The sequence below is a fragment of the Haemaphysalis longicornis genome, unplaced genomic scaffold, assembly GCF_048455015.1.
Source record: "Haemaphysalis longicornis isolate Haplotype H1 unplaced genomic scaffold, Haemaphysalis longicornis Haplotype H1 scaffold_1, whole genome shotgun sequence".
NCBI lineage: Eukaryota > Metazoa > Arthropoda > Arachnida > Ixodida > Ixodidae > Haemaphysalis > Haemaphysalis longicornis.
The window spans coordinates 432,293,270-432,315,076 of record NW_027526203.1 but is presented as its reverse complement, the minus strand read 5'-3'; the positions used below and the strand labels follow the sequence as shown (position 1 = coordinate 432,315,076).

At 48.6% G+C, this 21,807-nt stretch overlaps 1 protein-coding gene across 2 annotated transcripts in view; it reads left to right on the top strand.

Moving 5' to 3' along the window:
• The window catches only part of LOC144155740 (toll-like receptor Tollo), a 67,266-nt gene extending 48,624 nt beyond the window's left edge, over positions 1-18,642 (top strand). For both annotated transcript variants that reach the window (XR_013319621.1, XM_077687354.1), the window contains one exon: positions 18,293-18,642. Coding sequence is in view for 1 of the 2 variants with exons in the window: in XM_077687354.1 (XP_077543480.1) it covers positions 18,293-18,308 (16 nt within the window). In the remaining variant the exon portion in view is untranslated. The remainder of the gene's footprint in view (positions 1-18,292) is intronic.
• Positions 18,643-21,807: the final 3,165 nt, after the last annotated feature.

The window sequence follows — 21,807 nt, the reverse complement described above, 5'->3', positions numbered from 1 at the left end:
CGGCCAAGAAGCGCGCAGAACCGCCTCCCCGTGTAGCTCTTGTTGGCGTTAGAGCGCTCTACCAAGACGCAGCTGTTTTTTTAAGTGCCCTAAACGTGCAGTTAACTTACAGACGTCACCATAACAAGTTGTTTAGAGCGCGGAAAGGCAAAGAGAAGCGAAAGAAAACCAAAACACTGCATGACCACATATCAGCCACGCAGCGCTAATCCCGCAAACGCCGCGGAGAAGCGGCGGCAGGCGGCGCAGCGATCGCTAATCTCGAGGCGTATAGAAGTATGTACGTATTTATGGGTCCAAGTGTGTGTGTTTGTGCACTCATATGTTCGCGCGTGTGTTATTGACGCATTGGCAACTCAGGACAAAGAGCGCCTTGGCTATGTTGTGCGGTGACTCAGTGCCATTTAATGCCATGTAATGCCAGAGGATAAAATATGTGTGACATGATTACGTCGTCCGTTATATTCTTAATATATTATGAATGTATAGGAGCTTTAGTGCAAGGTGGGAAGATGATGATGGCAACACATGGTAATGAAGCACCACGGATTACGCATGATATGCGGCAAACCTAACTTCATAAAACAGTCAAAAACGGGATTACGTTAAAATGCTGGGTCATGTGTCTAGAGTCCTAAAAAAATTTCGTGCCTTCGTGTGCTCTATTTGTACATTAAACTGTGACACCAACGACGGAAAGCTCTCCGGCTCTCCTTTACGTCTTATGCAAATTAGTCTCTGCGAATCAGCATATTCAACTTACATGAGCCTGTTTTGTTTTGTGTGTGTCTTCGTGTCGACCCACTTTGGATTTTATTCCGTAAAGCTTGTTTTATACCCGCGTATTCCGTTGTGGCTACCAATATTCCCGAATAATTTTTCTCAGGGTGCCTTGAGGTGACGACAGGAAACAACGAGTTACGCCCACAGTGTTTTGGAAGGCAGGAGCAGCTCAATTCCTGTCCGAAACTGCCCTGCTGCAATGACCTGGTGCCAGAAAGATGGCAATTTCAAGTACCAGATCCTATGGCCACATAATTTATTCCAATGTATGTATGTATGTATTTATTGATCATTGGAAAGGGAAGATCCACCAGCAGGCGTAAATTGTCTCGCCTAGGGGCAGGACACCGGAACGCCTGCTAGTGTAGAGGGGGGGGGATAGGCAAGAAAGAATACATAGGAATAGGAGGATAGGGGACCCTAGAGGCAGTGAAAAACAAATTTCTCTAACGTTTCTTTAAGTGAGCGGCTACGAAAATTGGAGATTTGTGCATAAGACTGATTTTCGTGTTATGGTTCGGTTGTTACTGCGTGCTTGACCTGGGAAGTTGGTCGTGTTCCAAGGCAGTGTTCTTGAAGTTCAAACTTTCCGTCCGTGAACAGCGCATAATATGGCACAGTGTGTTTCAGAGGTGTCGGGATAAAATTCTGTGCAGTTACATTTGTGTCCGAAGGACGCGAGTTTGATTTCCCGCCGCGGCGGCCGCTTTTCTGATGGAGGCGAAAAGCAAAAACGCCCGCGTATACGAGATTTCGGCGCCCGTTAAAGATCCCCAGGTGGTCAAAATTAATCCGGAGCCCTCCACTACGGCGTGCCTCATCGCCTGAATTGCGTCGGTGCGTTAAACCCTACAACCAATCAACTCAATAAGAGATCTGCCAACTGCAGGTACGCTGACTTACGTCATAGGCTTCCGCAAAAGACTGGGCGTGAAAATTTTAAACGATACTCGCAGGATGGCGCAAGAACGTTGGGAAACACTGACTCAAAAGAAAAACTGTCACTGTATGTTCCACGGCACAAAGGATGTCAGCCCACAAGGCCGCCGCAAGAACAGACAACTTCGTCGCAAGCGAAAATGCCTTCATTATTTGATATTAGACTCCTAATACTGCCCCCCCTAAAGCATGTCTTCCCAGCAATTCATTCGCGTATAGGTGTGAAGCCAACTTTAAGGAAGCTCAGTATATAGCGTCTAATAGGGATTAATTGGGTCCAATGGAGTTGTCTAATAAAAGGCCTTCATGCCATCGTACTTTGACATCACATTGCTTACATTACCCTAGAAGACAAAAGTCTTTCTAGCAATACAGACCTGCGCAGTTGTGAAGCCGATTCTAAAAGTGATCGGTAACGTACAGGTCCGCGCAGAAGTAAACGGAGCACGGGAGCGGTGGCCGAACTGCATCGCTGCGCCGCGTATGGGCGCCGACGGGAACCATGGAGCGCTGGTCAAAGAGTGTGTTCGCAGTGCCCCCGCTGCCCTATCTGATATGTTTAATCGCAGCTCTGCTGACGTGTCATGCTCGGCGAGACTGTATTCAAAAGCAGCGCGGGGCTATAGAGCGGCGCTGCTTGCATTGCCGCTCGCAGGCATCAGCGGCGAACGCATCCGCTGCTTATGAGCTGGACGAAGCTGCGCGCGCCCAAAAACGTTCCTTGTTGCGCGCTCTAAAGGGCGGCATAAAATTGTAGGCCGCTGTGGTTTGGCATAGCATGTCATTGCGATATATTTAATTTTAAGCCGGCAACAAAATTGCCCAGGACGATATATAAAGCACATTCACGGATATTTTCGCTGTTGGGGAAAAACATCGCGCTTCCGACATTTTTTTTTAAATATTGAGCTTGGCCCACGTTATTGCTTCCCGTCAGTCCAGGTCTGTCCTGACGGCAGGGAAATAAAAAAATTTCATGTGGTAGAAATTCTGTGTTACAAAACACCGTAAAGAATAGGTACAATCGTTGCCTGCTTTTACAGCCGGCCTCACAGGGTGCATATGTTATTGTGGCATTAACCCTTTCTTCCCCGTTGACGAGGATAGCCGTCATAAGATTTTGAACCAAATTAACCGATGACGAGTATGGTAGTAATCGGTCATGACGACTATACTAATCACCGGTCTTTTTAGGGCCTTCACGGCGCTTTTCTGCAAGACACTAGGGTAATGCAGTGAAGCCATCTTATCATTCAATGTGGAGTTTAAATCTGCAACACATTCTTAACTAATACAAGGTGCTCGTTAAAAATAATAACGCCGCTTTAAATGCAAAAACAAAATATGTGCCCTATGAGGCCCGCTGTAATAGCAGGCAATGATTGTACCTATTCTTTACGGTGTTCTCTAACACAGAATTTCTACCACATGGATTTTTTTTATTTCCCTGTCTTAAGAACAGACCTGGAGAGTGACCGGCAGCGATAACTTGGGACAAACCCAAAAGTAAAAAATAAATCCCGCAAGCGAGATTTTTTTTCCTGAACAACGAAAATGCTTGTGAATGTGCTTTTTATATTGACCAGGGCAATTTTGTTGCCGGCTAACAACTGATTATATCGCAATGACATGCTATGCCAAACCAGAGCGGCCTACAATTTTGTGCCGCCCTTTACAGCGCGCAACAAGGCACGTTTCAGGGCGCACGCAGCTTCGTCCAGCTCATGACCAGCAGATTCGGTCGCCGCTGGTGCCTGCGAGCTGCAATGCAACCAGCGCCCCTCTATAGCCTAGCGCTGCCTTTGAAGACCGTCTCGCCGAGCATGACACGCCAGCAGAGCGGCGATTAAACATATATCAGATAAGGCGGCGGTGGCAGGGCGAACACACTCTTTGACCGGCGCTCCATGGTTCCCGTCGGCGCCCATACGCGGCGCAACGATGCAGTTCGGCCACCGCTCCCGTGCTCCGTTTACTTCTGCGCGGACCTGTACATGAGTTCTAATAGAAATAATATTAAAAGGCGACGCTTTTTAAAGACGGTAGTCTTTCTTGGGCTACTAAAACGCAGAAAGTTTGGTCTGCCTGTATGACTGTCTGTCTGTCTATCTGCCCACCTGTCTGTCAGCCTGTGACTCGATTCAGCCACTCGGCGAAAGTGAAAACGAAACTGCGCTGTAGTCTTATATACCCAAAGCCATATCGACACGTCTAACTCCGGTGTTAATGTTCATACTTCTCAACATTGTTGAACAAGAACAAGACATTACGCGAATATAAGGCAGAAAATCAATACATGAGTGATATTTGTAGTGTTTCCTTATATAAAAATTCACGTATGCTTGGTTTTTGCTATACGAAAAAAAATACTACATCAACTGCAGAAACCTGTCGCCTGCTGTTGCCGGCGCCACTTGGCGGCATATAGAAAATCAAACGGCAACACAAACGATAGGTTTCACTAGATAGGCTCCACGTTCCGCTTGAAACACTCGTGAGGTAAGGACGTGGTTCTATAAACGTTATAGTAGGGTGTCTCGATTAACGAGCTTCTCTGACGTACGGCAGCGCTGCCGCCGAGGCACCCGACTTGGAGCAGTGAAACGCGGTAAATTTGAACTGACTTTGCAAGCCTCTAGCGTGTTTTATCTTGGCAAGAACGTGACGGGAGAGGAACAGCATGAGAGGTGAGCGAGAAAGAGAATTGAAACACTTACTTGCCAGGGGTGCCAGTTGACTATCGTCTTTCACCGACATTTGCAACGAAAGGAGCAGCCACACGGCCATTTTTTTACATTGGTATAACATTGCTTGCACGGCACCTAGATATGTTTCTTAGCAATGCATGTGTGTGCAGGAGGGAAGTCGATTTCAAAGGAGCTCGGCGTGTAACAACGCGGCTTGAGCAGTTTTTCGACAGTTCCCACTTGGCAGTTTCTTATAATTCCTTTCGGCGCTCAACGAATTCCGGTGGTTTGGATAATTGGAAATGAGGATGAACTCGTGTGTAGCAAAAAAAACCATAACGAGGAAAACGCAAGGGCCCCTTCATCGCTCTCAGTCTCATAACAGCCAGGCGAGCGTCAGTGAACATGTCTACGCTCTCATCCCAGGAAGTGGCAATAACCTAGCTTTACAGTGTCCTCCGTATGGTTGCGTTCTCCTATTCGAAAAGGGCCCCTTCGTGAAAAGCTATCATGGTGCCTACACTCAGGAAATTTTCGAGGCTATCAAAGGCGCGCCCTTCATGGGAGTGCCTGTCTGTGGCGCCTCACGTACGCCTAACGTACGTGCTGCGTACGCCTCACGTACGCAGCAACCACACGTACGCATAAACTAGCCGGCAACAAAGCCGGCAACAACCGGCAACAGCCATCACTGTATCCCGCTGCAGCACCGCAGCCAACCACCTGGCGAGAGTGAACTACCGGGTGGCGACAACCGCTTGAGGCCAACACGTCCATCATGCCATTGCATACACCGACCCAAAACGACCATTTTCGAGCCATTACATCCATTGCGCTAGCAAATAGATTCTGACAGCATGCCTATTGAGCGTGCCACAATATCCACCACACCAACACGTCAATCGAGCAACTTCGTCCAAGAACGTTTTAATACATCCATCCTGCTAGCATATCCAGTGTGCCATGACACCCACCACGACATCACATCGTAGAGCAGCCTCGCCCGCAATGAAATCCCCTGTTGCCTAGCTAATTACATTACAATTCTAGGTTTAACTCAGCTCTGCCTAACTCGACACAGCTAACAGCAAAAGGAACTACAATCCCAATAACTACAAACCACAGAGCAAACCACAGTGGTTTGCAGTGTGGTTTTATGCTATGTCAGCTTCAGTATCTTCATTCCCACTCTTTAAATGAACCTTTTTTTGTTTATTATCGCATACATTATACACCTCAAACTTACTTGGTTGAGGAATTACCATTCTGGTGTTAGAATGGCTACAGAACGGTTTCACTCTTTCGCAACACAGAAACAGAAACAAATTTGGGGCCATTTGCCGCGAATGAACTGGTAATAAAATGGACTAGATTTTTTACGCCGGCTGTAACAATTTTCAGCTGGGGTCTACGCAAGCATCACATTGCCAGACTAGTTCATGAAACAGCATCATTGCAATCAAAGCTTTCTTTGCTGTTTCACCTGAGTATGCCCTTTTGTGGATTCACGTGGATTCAGCCCCTGTGAAGCAACCATTAAAAATTCAGGAACCAACTCGCCGCTCGCTTACTCAGTTGATGGCGTGCTAGCGTGATCGACCGTGACGATGGAGCTGGCCTGAACATCTAACGAGCCAACACCTCTAATGATGCATGTAATGGCTCGTTGAATGTGCAGGCTCTTTGGATATGTCAACATATACAGCAAGAGCCCATCATATACCCGTCATTGTGGCTGTCGGCGTTTTCATTTTGGGGACATACATACACGTGCTCTTAACTATCAATGAACGTAATCATGGGCCGGCTCCCAAAGGTGTGAAAAGTGTTGGCTTTCAGGAGCTGAGCCGCTGCCGCAGCCGCCGCCGCCTATGAAAATCTATGAAAACGCATATCGGTCGTCTGTATTCTCGTTAGATGTTCCGAGAAGGCGTGGCTTCCCCCGTCGCCGTTTATGCGAAAAGGCGGGTGTGGTTTGGTGGTTTGCTTTTGAGAAGGGGTGCGGCACCGAGAATGTCATGTGGGCTGAAAGCAGCATGTGTATGAGGAACAGGACATAAGTCACTCGGAAGCACTGGATTTTTATTCTAGAGGAGAAATGCGGAGATGCCTGCTTTTCCACCGCGTCGTTAAGCATATTACAGTGTGTACACACGGTAAGAAGCTTAATGACGCGACGGAGAAGCGTACACACATGCAAGATGCTTAACGACACGGTGGAGAACAAGACGACCCCGCATTTGTCCGCTAGAATAAAACTCCAGTTTTAAGTGCGAATGCACTTCTTAAGCGACCCTGAACCTGCGTCCACCGGCGATGTCCGCATAACATACCCACGTGGGGGATTGGCCAGGAATCTCCTCGTCTTCCTTGGCAACGGGGGGAGATGGGCGCGCGCTGCCTGGCCGCTGACATGGCACATACCCACGTGGGGGATTGGCCAGAAATCGGGCGTGAGAAGGGCTAATGCACCCGCTTAAAGGAGTACTGACACGAAATTTCAAAGCTGAGATCCGCTCTAGCAATCAAGTACAACGACAACACAAATAGGTGTCTGTGAATAAATGCATCTTTCTTTCTTTGTAGTTGTGTGTGTGTGTGTGATCTCTCTTTCGCGAACATTACCGAACCGCGCAAATTCAACTCGTGCATTCGCACTTTCACATTCTTCCCCTCGGGGAAATGCGGGGAATTTTTCAAGTTTCATTCCACTAATTAACTAGAAAGTGTGCTCAACCGAAAATTACAAACGTGTTATTTTAAATGCAGAGCATTTCAGTAACTCACGATGTCACCCGCGTTGACGTCCGTAGTCGTAGTCCGCACCCCTCCCCCTGCACTATATATAAAAAAAATACTATCCGGCGCCTGGTTTCGATCCCTCGACCCTGCGGGCAGAACGCAATGTACATGGTGCTCTACCCACTGCGCCACAAAGCCGACACAGAATGGGAGGCTACGAACGCGCCTTATTTCCTTGACTCATTCAAACTACGTCAAGAAGCTGCTGATACAACGCATTCACTACCACCAACTCCCCAAACACTAAAAGTTAACGCAATACACCCACACCCTATGCGACGCATTTACTCGAGTCCCCCTCCCGGGGAGATGGGCCCAATTTTTTTAGTGCATTCCCTGTACTGAGCCCAGCTTCGCTGGTCATCCATCTTTACAGAGCGTGAGGGCCCTTGAAAGCATCTCTTATTTTGTGCAATTGGTGCTCGGACGGTACAGGTGGCAGTTCCAGGAGAGGCTCAACCGCTGGCGCAGTATGAGGGCCAAGCGGAACCCCTCCCGGCTGCCTCCCCGGCGTTCATTGGAGCGGTGGGCCCCGAACGCCTGATCCCAGCTGACTGAACGCCCGGTGGTGCCTTTCACTTAAAGGATGCTGGAGGGGCACTTTTGCCGGTGTCTTTCACTTCAGCACGCGCACATCAGCGTGCCGAGGACGGGCGCTCCTTTTTTTAGGGCCCGGCGCGTGCCCGCGATATCAGGCTGCACATTTTATGTGCAATGCACTTCTTAAGCGACCCTGAACCTGCGTCCACCGGCGATGTCCGCGCACGTGGAGATGGGCGCGCGCAGCCTGGCCGCTGACATAGCACATACCCACGTGGGGGATTGGCCAGGAATCTCCTCGTCTTCCTTGGCAACGGGGGGAGATGGGCGCGCGCTGCCTGGCCGCTGACATGGCACATACCCACGTGGGGGATTGGCCAAGAATCGGGCGTGAGAAGGGCTAATGCACCTGCTTAAAGGAGTACTGACACGAAATTTCAAAGCTGAGATCCGCTCTAGCAATCAAGCACAACGACAACACCAATAGGTGTCTGTGAATAAATGCATCTTTCTTTCTTTGTAGTTGTGTGTGTGTGTGTGTGATCTCTCTTTCGCGAACATTACCGAACCGCGCAAATTCAACTCGTGCATTCGCACTTTCACATTCTTCCCCTCGGGGAAATGCGGGGAAATTTTTAAATGCAGAGCATTTCAGTAACTCACGATGTCACCCGTGTTGGCGTCCGTAGTCCGCACCGCACCCCTCCCTACTATTTAAAAAAAAAGAAATACTATCCGGCACCAGTTTCGATCCCTCGACCCTGCGGGCGGAACGTAATGTACAATGCGCTCTAACCACTACGCCACAAAGGTAACACAGAATTGGAGGCTACGGACGCGCCTTATATCCTTGACTCATTCAAATTACTGCTGACGAGCGCTCTCTCGTCAGCAGTTGCCACAAGTGCAACAGCATTAACGTAACGCAAACTACTTAACGTCGTGCGCCCCCGGAAATGCTCTGCATTTGATCGTGCCCCTCGCGAGGGGGATGTTGCAATGCGTCTTCCTACTGGCCAGTACACTCGTCGCCATCTGTTGGATGTTGTGCGAACCCTTTGCAGCTGATGGCGCGCGATTTGAAACGACATTTGCATATGATCAAACTGAAAGGCTCTCCAAGAAAAACAAATACCAGGGCCAGAGTTTCTGCAGTGGATGTAGTTTTTCTGTTTTAAACTCATCGCCCCCACCCCCCTTTTTACGAACAGCCGACGGGTGCACCACCTCACGACCTCACTTCTGAATTCGCAACTACAAAGCCGGCAATTCAAATTGAAACCGCTGCAACGGCCCACCGTTTCTATGTGCGCGGAGCACTGGTTTCGTGACTGTTATTGCTGTTATGTTCTTTTTAAAACGGAGCTTCACCGGCTATGGATGCATGTATTAGCAACGACGCCCCTTAGAGGCTCGGGCTGTTGGCGTCTCACGTCGTCGTCGTAAGCTTCGTCTCATGTAGTCATGGTGCTAAAGCACCGAGAAACTCATTTGCGTCATGCGCTTGAACGCAGCGCGAACTAAAAAATACCGAGACCCTCACTTACTCATCTTTGAAGCACGAATCACTGTGGTTGTTTGTGCTTCAAAGACAGGAGACTCTTAGAGCAAAGCAGTATACCTCTCCACGCCAACGGTTTCATCTCCATTGGCAAAAACGCCAAGGCGCCAAGAATGCACTTTATGCTTCGCCCCTCCCCAGGTTTGACGCATGTGGAGATGGCCAGTGATTTTTTTTAAGGGAATCATACAGACAAAGCATAAGTTTGTTTTATACGAACGATTTCATGTCTTATTGTGCCCCCAGCGCTTGTCCGGACGGGAACGTTGCTTTAGTCACTGAGAAATTAATCAATTTAAGTTAAAGTTTTGACTCTCCCGCCAGATCAAGTCTTTTCTGGACGTCGGCAATGACTACACAAGAACCGCTCTGCAGACAATTGCGGCACGGCCTCCGCGATCGGCTGCCGGCGGCGCGACGTTGCGCCGCTGGCAGCCGATCGCGGAGGCCGTGATTGCGGACGATTGTTTACCGTTAGTCAACCTAGATGGCGCCACCATACCGCAAAGAACAGTTTTCTGCCTTAGCTTTGTTTTTGACCGTATTTGTACCTGCCTTGTTTTTGTTAAGGTAAAAAAATAATTGTTTCGTGAAACATGGTGTTCGCTCGAAAAATATGATCACGTATGACACCGTCGCTTAAGACAGTCGGGGAGTGCCGTCTGAGATAACCCCAAAGCACCGCAGTGGTGGAAAGATAAAACAAGCATATTGCGCGCAGTACCGACAGCAGTACGCATCGGTACTTCTATGTTTACGTGTATTTCATTAACTTCCGCTCTATATCCCCAAAATTCTTACTGCTATAAAAGAATATGCCCTAATTGTAAGCGTACTTAGCTCCTTCGGCAAGCTTATATATAAGCCCTGTCTTATTAAATGCAGAGCATTTCAGTAACTCACGATGTCACCCGCGTTGACGTCCGTAGTCGTAGTCCGCACCCCTCCCCCTACACTATATAAAAAAATACTATCCGGCGCCTGGTTCCGACCCCTCGACCCTGCGGGCGGAACGCAATGTACATGGTGCTCTACCCACTGCGCCACAAAGCCGAAACAGAACGGGAGGCTACGAACGCGCCTTATATCCTTGACTCATTCAAACTACGTCAAGAAGCTGCTGATACAACGCATTCACTGCCACCAACTCCGCAAACACTAAACGTTAGCGCAATACACCCGCCCCCTATGCGACGCATTTACTCGAGTCCCCCTCGCGGGGAGATGGGCCCAATTTTTTTCGGGCATTCCCTGTACTGAGCCCAGCTTCTCTGGTCATTCATCTTTACAGAGCGTGAGGGCCCTTGAAAGTATTTCTTATTTTGTGCAATTGGTGCTGGGAAGGTACAGGTGGCAGTTCCAGGAGAGGCTCAACCGCTGGCGCAGTATGAGGGCCAAGCGGAACTGGCGCAGTATGAGGGCCAAGCGGAACCCCTCCCGGCTGCCTCCCCGGCGTTCATTGGAGCGGTGGGCCCCGAACGCCTGATCCCAGCTGACTGAACGCCCGGTGGTGCCTTTAACATGAAGGATGCTGGAGGGACACTTTTGCCGGTGTCTTTCGCTTCAGCACGCGCACATCAGCGTGCCGAGGACAGGCGCTCCTTTTTTGGATTGCTTTTGCCGACCTCAGCCAATCGCAGAGCAGCCACATATGACATCATAGGTTCTGTTGCGGGAAAAGCGCTTGTGGGTCGCATGCCCATTCTCTTTTAGATGCGACTGCATCTCATTCACTCGCCTTGTCCCTCCATACGGAGTCGTTGTCCGTCCACACCCCTCCCCCATTCTCCTCGCCGCGCGAGCTGCGCTCTCCGCCGCTCACCCCCTCTCCTCTCTGAAAGCGAACACTCTCTCGCGAGGGGCATTGGATTGGATTCGATTGGCTTGGCTTGGCTTGGCTTGGCTTGGCTTGGATTGGATTGGATTGGATTGGATTGGATTTGGATTGGATTGAAGTGAAAATTGTTGGATTGTGTTGCGTCATAGCCGCGCCACGTTGCGTCATAGCCGCGGCAGGGGGTTCACGGGACGTTTCACGCGATGGGAGAATCAACCTAACGGAAACAGCAACGGAACCCCCTATGCGTCGCATCTACACAGGGGTTCCCACGAGGGTAGGTGGGAGTAATTTTTTCCCTAGTTATATAGCTTATTTGAGCAAAGTGTACATTAAAAGTGATGTCAGAATGATTCTATAGAGTCATACTGACACAAGTTTGGTTCATTCATACTGACACAAGTTTGGAAAGATTTCCTCGCTATAACGAGGCAATCTTTCGAATGAACCAAACTCCGGTTAGGGGCGACGCCCCTCCGGGGCTGGGGCTGTCGGCGTCTCATGTCGTCGTCGTAAGGGGCGTCTCATGTAGTAATGGTACTAAAGCACCGGGAAACTCGTTTACGCGCCGCACTAGAACGTAACGTGTACTAAAAAACACCGGGACACTCGCTTACGCCTTGCACTGGGGCTCTTCGTAAGGAGTACTAAAAAAACACCGGGGCACTCGTTGACATCTCGCGCTAAAGAGCTTCGTGTTTTCAAGACAAGAGGCTTTTACAGCAAAGCTATCTACCTCTACCCCCCCCCCCCCCCGCATGGTTTCATTTGAGTTGGAAAAAAGCCAAGGCGCCAAGAGTACACATATACACTACATGCTTCCCCCCTCCCCAAGTTTCACGTCAGTGGAGATTGCAAGGAATTTTATATTTGTTTTGTATGCATGGCCCATTTAATGTCTGAAAAAAAACAAATAAGCAAACCAAGGAAATCCCGGGCCACCTCCACAAACGTGAAATCTGGAAAGGAGCGAAGAATGAGTGCACAAATGCATTTAACGATTCTCTTTCTGGCCGTAAGTTGTCTTCGTGTTAAACGCCGCCGCAAGCAAAGAAGCATGCTAAGAAGTAGCGCGAGGCGTTGGAAAACGAGTGTCTCGGTGTGTTGTGTTAGTACGCGTTTTTGCCCATGGAGATGAAACTTTCTTGCGCGAGGCGTTAGAAAACGAGTGTCCCGGTGTTTTAGTACCATGACTATACGAGACGATTACGACAACAGGAGACGCCGACAGCCCGAACCCCTAAGGGGTTTTGCCCGTAATAAGTTTGACTTTGGCTCATCTTGAATTGAAACACGCAAGCTGATGCGAATTCTTACGAAGACGTTTTCTGAACTGACTTTCAAGAATGGTGCGCTTCAGTTTAGGCGGAAAAGGCATTTAAAATATGGAACAGGGCTTCAAGAACAGTATAACTTTACATAGTCAGCGGGTGAGTCCTCTTGGCACCACTAGAAGATGTTTTATAATTCTACCATAACATAACTTTCTTGGAAACGCCTTAAAGGGGCCAGGAAGACAAAACAAAAGTTTGGTTCATTTGAAAGATTGCCTCATTGGAATCATACTTACACCACTTTTACCGTAAACTTCGCTCAAATGAACGGCCTTCGCTAAAATAGAGCAGCCATGGACAACGTGATTACACTAGTTTCATGTCTGGAAGAGGAATTACATAAGAGATACGTTTCTATTGCCGTATTTTTAGACACTAAATCGGCATTTGACTCAGTTTTTCATGATGTCATTGTGACATCCCTTGCTGCTCTTGGATTTGGTGGAAAACTACGTTTGGATCTCAAGTTACATACAAGGGCGACAACTTTTCATGTCTACGCCGGAAGGCCCAACTTCCTACTATACTACACAAAAAGGAGTATCTCAAGGAGCCGTCTTGAGCCCTCTGCTATTCATCCTTACTCTTATGCATCTAAAGCGAGTACTCCCACCTGGCATCCACGTCACACTTTATGCGGACGATATCTGCATCTGGTGTGCGTCGCGATCACGTCGTACCACGCAGTAAAGGCTACAGAAAGCTCTCGCAAAAATATCTGCGTATCTTTCACCCAGAGGACTCCACCTATCTTCCGAGAAAAGTGTCGCCACTGCTTTTACTCGCAAGCACATGGCACGATATCCACTGGTTCTCGGAGGCCGCACCCTACAATATGTGCGAACCCAAAGATTCCTCGGAATCTGAATAGACCGAAATCTTTCCTGGGCTCCGGAAGTGAAGAAACTACGTACAAAAATAACCGCAATGTCAAACACCCTCGAGTATCTCGCTGGCAGTCGCTGGGGCAGTGACTGTTGCTCTATAGTACTGCTCTGCAAATCCTATGTAGACGGCTTACTGCGTTACAGCCTCCCTGTCCTTCAGAAGCTTCCGTCCACAAGCAGACAGCAGCTAGATGCGGCCAGAAACAACTGCCTCCGCGTCTGCCTCGGCCCCCCGATAGGGTCATCGTGCTTGGGTACGATCGCTGAAGCTGGCTGTCTACCTTTGGACGTGATTCGACTCCAGGAAACTGTGCGAATTCATCTACGCCATCGTCTGCACGCCAAAAGCCATACACTAACCCGCACGGCTGAAAGTGGTAATTCCAGTTTCGGGTAAGCACTCAGGACACTAAATATTTCCGTTCCTACCCAGACCCCAAAAGCAATGCCATCTAATTTTCTATCCTCGACCCTTTCGCCCCTACATATCAGATACAACATCCCGGGAATTGACTCCAAAAAGAGCATGCCTCAAAGTGGACTACTACAATTAACACTTCACCATATCAACCGGCTGTATACTGAAGAAAACCACATCTTCACAGATGGCTCCTGCACACCTGAGCGCAGTTCCTCCGGAATATTTATGCCCTCTACTGGCCAGACGTTCTCCTATCGCCTCGAGCGTGTGACATCATCTATGAGCGCCGAGCTTCACGCCATCAAGGAAGCTATGCGCTACATTTTACGCCAGCGGCCAAAGCAGTGGGCTGTTTTCACGGAATCGAAGGCGGCTCTCCAAAGCCTGCAACGCAGCGACTGCTTCACCATTCATGAACATGCCTCTCGTGACATCACATACCTGCACCACCTTGCCAAAGACGCTGGACACCGCATAGCGTTTCAGTGTATTCCCGGTCACTGTGGTGTTCTAGGAAATGAGAAGGCGGATGAACTGCTCGCAGGGGCCTGGATATGCGCAATGTGAGGAACATTTTCTGCACTAAGCGTGATGCCACAACTATGGCGAAGGTGCTCGTTTTAATGGAACGGAACCGTCTCTGGTCCCTTCCAGATCACCACCATGCCTTCCTGCGCCACTTAGACCCTGAGCTCCAGATGAGGCTGCCAGATGTACTTCCGCGCCGATTAGAGACGCTATACCACCGACTTCGTCTCAACGCAGCGCTTACGAAGTCATACCTTTTTCGGCTTGGTATTACGAAAAACCCTTACTGCGACCACTGCGGATCATTGGAAACCGTGGAGCATCTGCTACTGGAATGGCCTGCATATATCAACGCAAGGTGCAGCCTTGAGCAGGATCTAGAGCGCCTCATGCCAGCACCAATTACCTTGAAAGCACTCCTTGGTCTATGGTCATCCCCACCAGCTCAACGCGAAGTACTGTCGGCGTTGTTCACCTATCTGGACAGGATTGGCGTCATTGCAGTGATTTAGAGGTAAAAATGAAAAACAGACTTTTCAATCACACTACTGACACGAACTGAACGTCAACTTTTTGTTATTTTTCTCTTCTATTTCAATCACCTTCTTCCTCTTTCTTCTGCTCTGTAATCTATCTGCATTTTCTTTCCCCCTTACCCCTCCTCCGCCGAGTAGCATGTCTGGGTCGAAATTCCGGCAAACATCTCGGCTTTCTCTTCTAATAAAGAGCCTTCTCTCTCTCAAACGGGAATGGCCAAGCGACCTACTAGCTCATTTCCCACAACAAACCTATGATGTCATACCAGCCAGCTCTGCGGTTGCCGGAGGCCTGCAAAAGCAAACGAAAATTAGGCAGAGCTTATAAGCTTGCCTTTACGTCTTACGCAAATTATTCTCTGCGAATCAGCATATTCCACTTCCATGAGAATGTTTTGTTTTGTGTGTGTCTTCGTGTAAACCCACTTTGGATTTTATTCCGTAAAGCTTGTTCTATACCCGTGTATTTCGTTGTTGCTACCAATATTCGCGAAGGATTTTTTCCTGGGTGACTTGAGGTGACGACAGGAAACAACGAGTTACGCCCACAGTGTTTTGGAAGGCAGGAGCAGCTCAATTCCTGTCCGAAACTGCCCTGCTGCAATGACCTGGGCCCTTTTGCCCGTACGCATAAGTCCCCGATTAAGTTCCCGCTTTCAAAAAAGACGCCAATAAGACGAAGTCAGCCACGGCAAACAAGCCGGTTGACAGAAAACCCGACGGAAACACTACCTTAACCGAGCGTTTGTATCAGTTTCGGGCAAACGACTTATGACCTAGACAGAGCTGAAGTCGTAGTTGAGAACTTATTCCCACACTTATCGCGTTCGGGCAAACCGGCGCTGGTGCCAGAAAGATGACAATTTCAAGTACCAGCTCCTACGGCCACAAAATTTATTCCTATGTATATATGTATGTATTTATTCTTCATTGGAAAGGGAAGATCCACCACCAGGCGTAAATTGTCTCGCCTAGGGGGCGGACACCGGAACGCCTGATGGTGTGTGTGTGTGTAGGGGGGGGGGGAGGAAAGAATACATAGGAATAGGAGGATAGGGGACCCTAAAGGTAGTGAAAAACATATTTCTGTAAGGTTTCTTTAAATATAGAGCGGCTACGAAAATTAGAGATTTGTGTATAAGACTGATTTTCGTGTTATGGTTCAGTTCTTACGGCGTGCTTGACCTGGGAAGTTGGTCGTGTTGGAAGGCAGTGTTCTTGAAGTTCAATCTTTCTGTCCGTGAGCAGCGCATAATATGGCACAGCGTGTTTCAGAGGCGTCGGGATAAAATTCTGTGCAGTTACATTTGTGTCCGAAGGACGCGAGTTTGATTTCTGGCTGCGGCGGCCGCTTTCTGATGGAGGCGAAAAGCAAAAACGCCCGTGTGTACGAGATTTCGGTGCACGTTAAAGATCCCCTGTGGTCAAAATTAATCTGGAGCCCTCCACTACGGCGCGCCTCATCGCCTGCGTTGCGTCGGCGCGTCAAACGCTACAATCAATCAACTCAATGAGAGATCTGCCAACTGCAAGTAAGCAGACTTACGTCATCGGGTTCTGCATAAGACTGGGCGTGAAAATTTTAAGCGATACTCGCAGGCGGGCACAAGAAGGTTGGGAAACACCGACTCACAAGAAAAACTGTCACTGTATGTTCCACGGCATAAAGGATGTCAGCGCACAAGGCCGACGCAAGAACAGACAACTTCGTCGCAAGCAAAAATGCCTTCATACTTTGATATTAGACCCGTAATACTGCTCCCCCCTAAAGCATGTCTTCCCAGATATTCATTTGCGTATAGGCGTGAAGCCAACTTTAAGGAGGCTCAGTATATAGCGTCTAATGGGGATAAACTGGGTCCAATAGAGTTGTCTAATAAGAGGCCCTCATGCCATCGTACATTGTCATCACACTGCTTACATTACCCATAGAAGACAAAAGTCTTTCTAGCAATACAGACCTGCGCAGTTGTGAAGCCGATTCTAAAAGTGATCGGTAACGTACATGAGTTCTAATGGAAATAATATTAAAAGGCGACGCTTTTTAAAGACGATAGTCTTTCTTGGGCTACTAAAACGCAGAACGTTTGGTCTGTCTCTATGCCTGTCTGTCTGTCTGTCTGTCTGTCTGTCTGTCTGTCTGTCTGTCTGTCTGTCTGTCTGTCTGTCTGTCTGTCTGTCTGTCTGTCTGTCTGTCTGTCTGTCTGTCTGTCTGTCTGTCTGTCTGTCTGTCTGTCTGTCTGTGACTCGATTCAGCCACCCGGCGAAAGTGAAAACGAAACTACGCTGTAGTCTTATATACCCACAGCCAAATCGACACGTCTAAGTCCGGTGTTAATATTCATAATTGTCAACATTGTTGAACAAGAACAAGACATTACGCGAATACAAGGCAGAAAATCAATACATGAGTGATAGTTGTAGTGTTTCCTCATTTAAAATATGCTTGGTTTTTGCAATAGGAAATAAAATACTACATCAACTGCAGAAACCTGTCGCCTGCTGTTGCCGTCGCCACTTGGCGGCATATAGAAAATTAAACGGCAACACCGACGAAAGGTTCCACTAGATAGGCTCCACGTTCCGCTTGAAACGCTCGTGGAGTAAGGACGTGGTTCTATAAACGTTGTAGTAGGGTGCCTCGATTGACGCGCTTCTACGACGTACGGCAGCACTGCCGTCGAGGCACCCGACTTGGAGCAGTGGAACGCGGTAAATTTGAATTGAGTTTGCAAGCGTCTAGCGTGTTTTATCTGGTCAAGAACGAGATGGGAGAGGAACAGCATGAGAGGTGAGCGAGAAACAGAAGGGAGGCATTTACTTGCCAGGGGCGCAAGTCGACTATCGTCTTTCACCGACATTTGCAACAAAAGGAGAAGCCACACGGCCATTTTTTTTTACTTTGGTATAACATTTCTTGCACGGCACGTAGATATGTTTCTTAGCAATGCATGTGTGTGTAGGAGGGAAGTCGATTTCAAAGGAGCTCGCCGTGTAACAACGCGGCTTGGGCAGTTCTTCTACAGTTCCCACTTGGCAGTTTCTGATAATTTCTTTCTGCTCTCAACGAATTCCGGTGGTTTGGATGATTGGAAATGAGGAGGAACTCGTGTGTAGCAAAAAAAAAACATAACGCGGAACACGCGAGGGCCCCATCATCGCTCTCAGTCTCATAACAGCCAGGCGAGCGTCAGTGTAAGCATGTCTACGCTCTCATCCCAGGAAGTGGCAATAACCTAGCTTTACAGTGTCCTACGTATAGTTGCGTTCTCCTATTCGAAAAGGGCCCCATCGTGAAAAGCTATCATTGTGCCTGTACTCAGGAAATGTTCGACGCTATCAAAGGCGCGCCCTTCGTGGGAGTGCCTGTCTGTGGCGCCTTTGGGGAAGGGTAAGGTTTGACTCTTCGCCGCTTCTTTATTTTACTTCTTGTCCAGTTTTCTTGTTCGCTGAAGATCTGCACGAAGGGAGAGTAGGCCGCACGGAGCGGGCGGATATGTGACGTCGCAACACGTCGCCGGATGAACCGTCTTCACGGAGCACCCACACGTACGCAGAAACTAGCCGGCAACAAAGCCAGCAACAACCGCAACAGCCATCACTGTATCCCGCCGCAGCACCGCAGCCAACCACCTGGCTAGAGTGAACCGTCTTCACGGCAACCGTCTTCACGGCAACACAAGAAAAACTGTCCCATTACAATTCTTACATTACAATTCTTGTTTCTGTTGACCATGAAGGATGTAGGGCTCCGTCAAGTTGCTGAGTGCAGCTTTTTACCCTATTTTCCGCCATAACGGTGTACGTTTATGGAAATAAACTACAACTTCAACTTCAACTTCAACTACCGGGCGGCGACAACCGCTTGAGGCCAACACGTCAATCATGCCATTGCATCCACGGTGCCAAAACGACCATTTTCGAGCCATTACGTCCATTTTGGTAGCAAATACATCTGACACCATACCTATTGAGAAAATACACCAAATGTAAGCCAGTACATCCAGCGTGCCGCAATATCCTCCACGCCAACACGTCCATCGAGCAACTTCGTCCAAGAACGTTTTAATACATCCATCCTGCTAGCATATCCAGTGTGCCATCACACCCACCACGACATCACATCGTAGAGCAGCCTCGCCCGCAGACGAAATCCCCTGTTGCCTAGCTAATTACATTACAATTCTAGGTTTAACTCAGTTCAGCGTAACTCGACACAGCTAACAGCAAAATGAACTACAATCCCAATAACTACAAACCACATTGCAAACCACAGTGGTTTGCAGTGTGGTTTTATGCTATCTCAACCTTCAGTATCTTCATTTCCACCCTTTAAATGAACCTTTTTTTTGTTTGTTATCGCATACATTATAGACGTCAAACTTACTGGGTTGAGGAATTACCATTCTGGTGTTAGAATGGCCAGAGAACGGTTTTACTCTTTCGCAACCTAGAAACAGAAACAAATTTGGGGCCATTTGCGGCGAATGAACTGGTAAAAATTATGGACTAGATTTTTACGCCGGCCGTAAAATTTTCCGCAGGGGTCTATGCCAGCGTGTCGCATTGGCAGACTAGTTCATGAAACAGCATCATCGCAATCAAAGCTTTCTTTTCTGTTTTACCTGAGTATGCCCGTTCGTGGATTCATGCGATGAATAAGCCCCTGTGAAGCAACCACTAAGAATTCAGGAACCAACACGCCGCTCGCTTACTCAGTCGATGGCGTGCTAGCGTGATCGACAGTGACGATGGAGCTGGCCTGAACATCTAACGAGCCATCACCTCTAATGATGCATGTAATGGCTCGTTGAGTGAGCAGGCTCTTGGGATATGTCAACATAATACAGCAAGAGCCCATCGTATACCCGTCATTGCGGCTGTCGGCGTTTTCATTTTGGGGACATACATACACGTGCTCCTAACTATCAATCAACGTAATCATCGGCCAGCTACCAGAGGTACGAACAGTGTTGGCTTTCAGGAGCTGAGCCGCTGCCGCCGCCGCCGCCGCCGCCTATGAATATTTATGAAAACGCACATCGGTCGTCTGTATTCTCATTAGATGTTCCGAGAAGGCGTGGCTTCCCCCATCGCCGTTTATGCGAAAAGGCGGGTGTGGTTTGCATTTGAGAAGGGGTGCGGCACCGAGAATGTCATGTGGGCTGAAAGCAGCATGTGTATGAGGAACAGGACATAAGTCACTTGGAAGCACTGGATTTTTATTCTAGCGGACAAGTGCGGTGATGCCTGCTTTTCCACCGCGTCCTTAAGTATCTTACAGTGTGTACACATGGTAAGATGCTTAATGACGCGACAGAGAAGCGTACACACATGCAAGATGCTTAACAACGCGGTGGAGAAGAAGACAACCCCGCATTTGTCCGCTAGAATAAAAAAAACTCCAGTGCTTCAAGTGCTTCCAAGTTTCATTCCGCTAATTAACTTGGAAGTGTGCTCAATCGAAAATTACAAACGTGTTATTTTTTTGTGCACTCCCTGTACTGAGCCCAGCTTCGCTGGTCATCCATCTTTACAGAGCGCGAGGGCCCTTGAATGTATTTCTTATTTTGAGCAATTGTTGTTGGGGAGGCACAGCTGGCAGTGCCAGGAGAGGATCAACCGCTGGCGCAGTATGAGGGCCAAGCGGAACCCCTCCCGGCTGCCTCCCCGGCGTTCATTGGAGCGGTGGGCCCCGAACGCCTGATCCTAGCTGACTGAACGCCCGGTGGTGCCTTTAACTTGAAGGAGGCTGGAGGGGCACTTTTGCCGGTGTCTTTCGGTTCAGCACGCGCACATCAGCGTGCCGAGGACGGGCGCTCCTTTCTTAGGGCCCGGCGCGTCCCGCAAAAGCAGGCTGCACATCTTTAAAACGGAGCTTATGCGGCTATGGATGCATGTATTAGGAACGACGCCCCTTAGAGGCTCGGGCTTTCGGCGTCTCAGGTCGTCCTCGTAAGCGTCGTCTCATATAGTCATGGTGCTAAAGCACCGAGAAACTCGTTTGCGTCTCGCGCTTGTACGCAGCGCGTACTAAAAAAATACCGAGACCCTCATTTACTCAGCTTTGAAGCACGAAGCGCTGTGGCTCTTTGTGCTTAAAAAAGAAGAGACTCCTACAGCAAAGCTGTATACCTCTACACCCCAATGGTTTCATCTCCGTTGGCAAAAACGCCAAGGCGCCAAGAAGACACATTATGTTTCGCCCCTCCCCAGGTTTAACGCATGTGAAGATGACCAGGAATTTTTTTTAGGGAGTCATACCGACAAAACATAAGTTTGTTTTATACGAAAGATTTCATGTTTTATTGTGCCCCCAGAGCTTGTTCGGAAGCAAACGTTGCTTTAGTCACTAAGAAATCAATCAATTTATGTTAAAGTTTTGATTCTCCCGCCAAATCAAGTGTTTTCGGGACGTCGGCAATGACTACACAAGAACCGCTCTGCAGACGATTGCGGACGATTGTTTGCCGTTAGTCAACGTAGATGGCGCCCCCATACCGCAAAGGACTGTTTTCTGTCTTAGCTTTGTTCTTGACCGTATTTGTACCTGCCCTGTTTTTGTTAAGGTAAAAAAATAATTGTTTCGTGAAACATAGTGTTCGCTCGAAAAATATGATCACGTACGACACCGTCGCTTAAGACAATCGGGGAGTGTCGTCTGAGATAACCCCAAAGCACCGCAGTGCTGTGTAGCTAAAACAAGCAGAGTGTGCGCAGTACCGACAGCAGTACGCATCGGTACTTCTAGGTTTACGTGTACTTTCGTAACTTCCGTTTTTTACCCCACAATTCTTATTGCTATCAAAAGAATATGCCCTAATTGTAAGCGTACATAGCTGCTTCGGCAAGCTTATATATAAGCCCTGTCTTATTTGGGTTTGCTTTTGCCGACCTCAGCCAATCGCAGAGCAGCCACATATGACATCATAGGTTCTGTTGCGGGAAATGC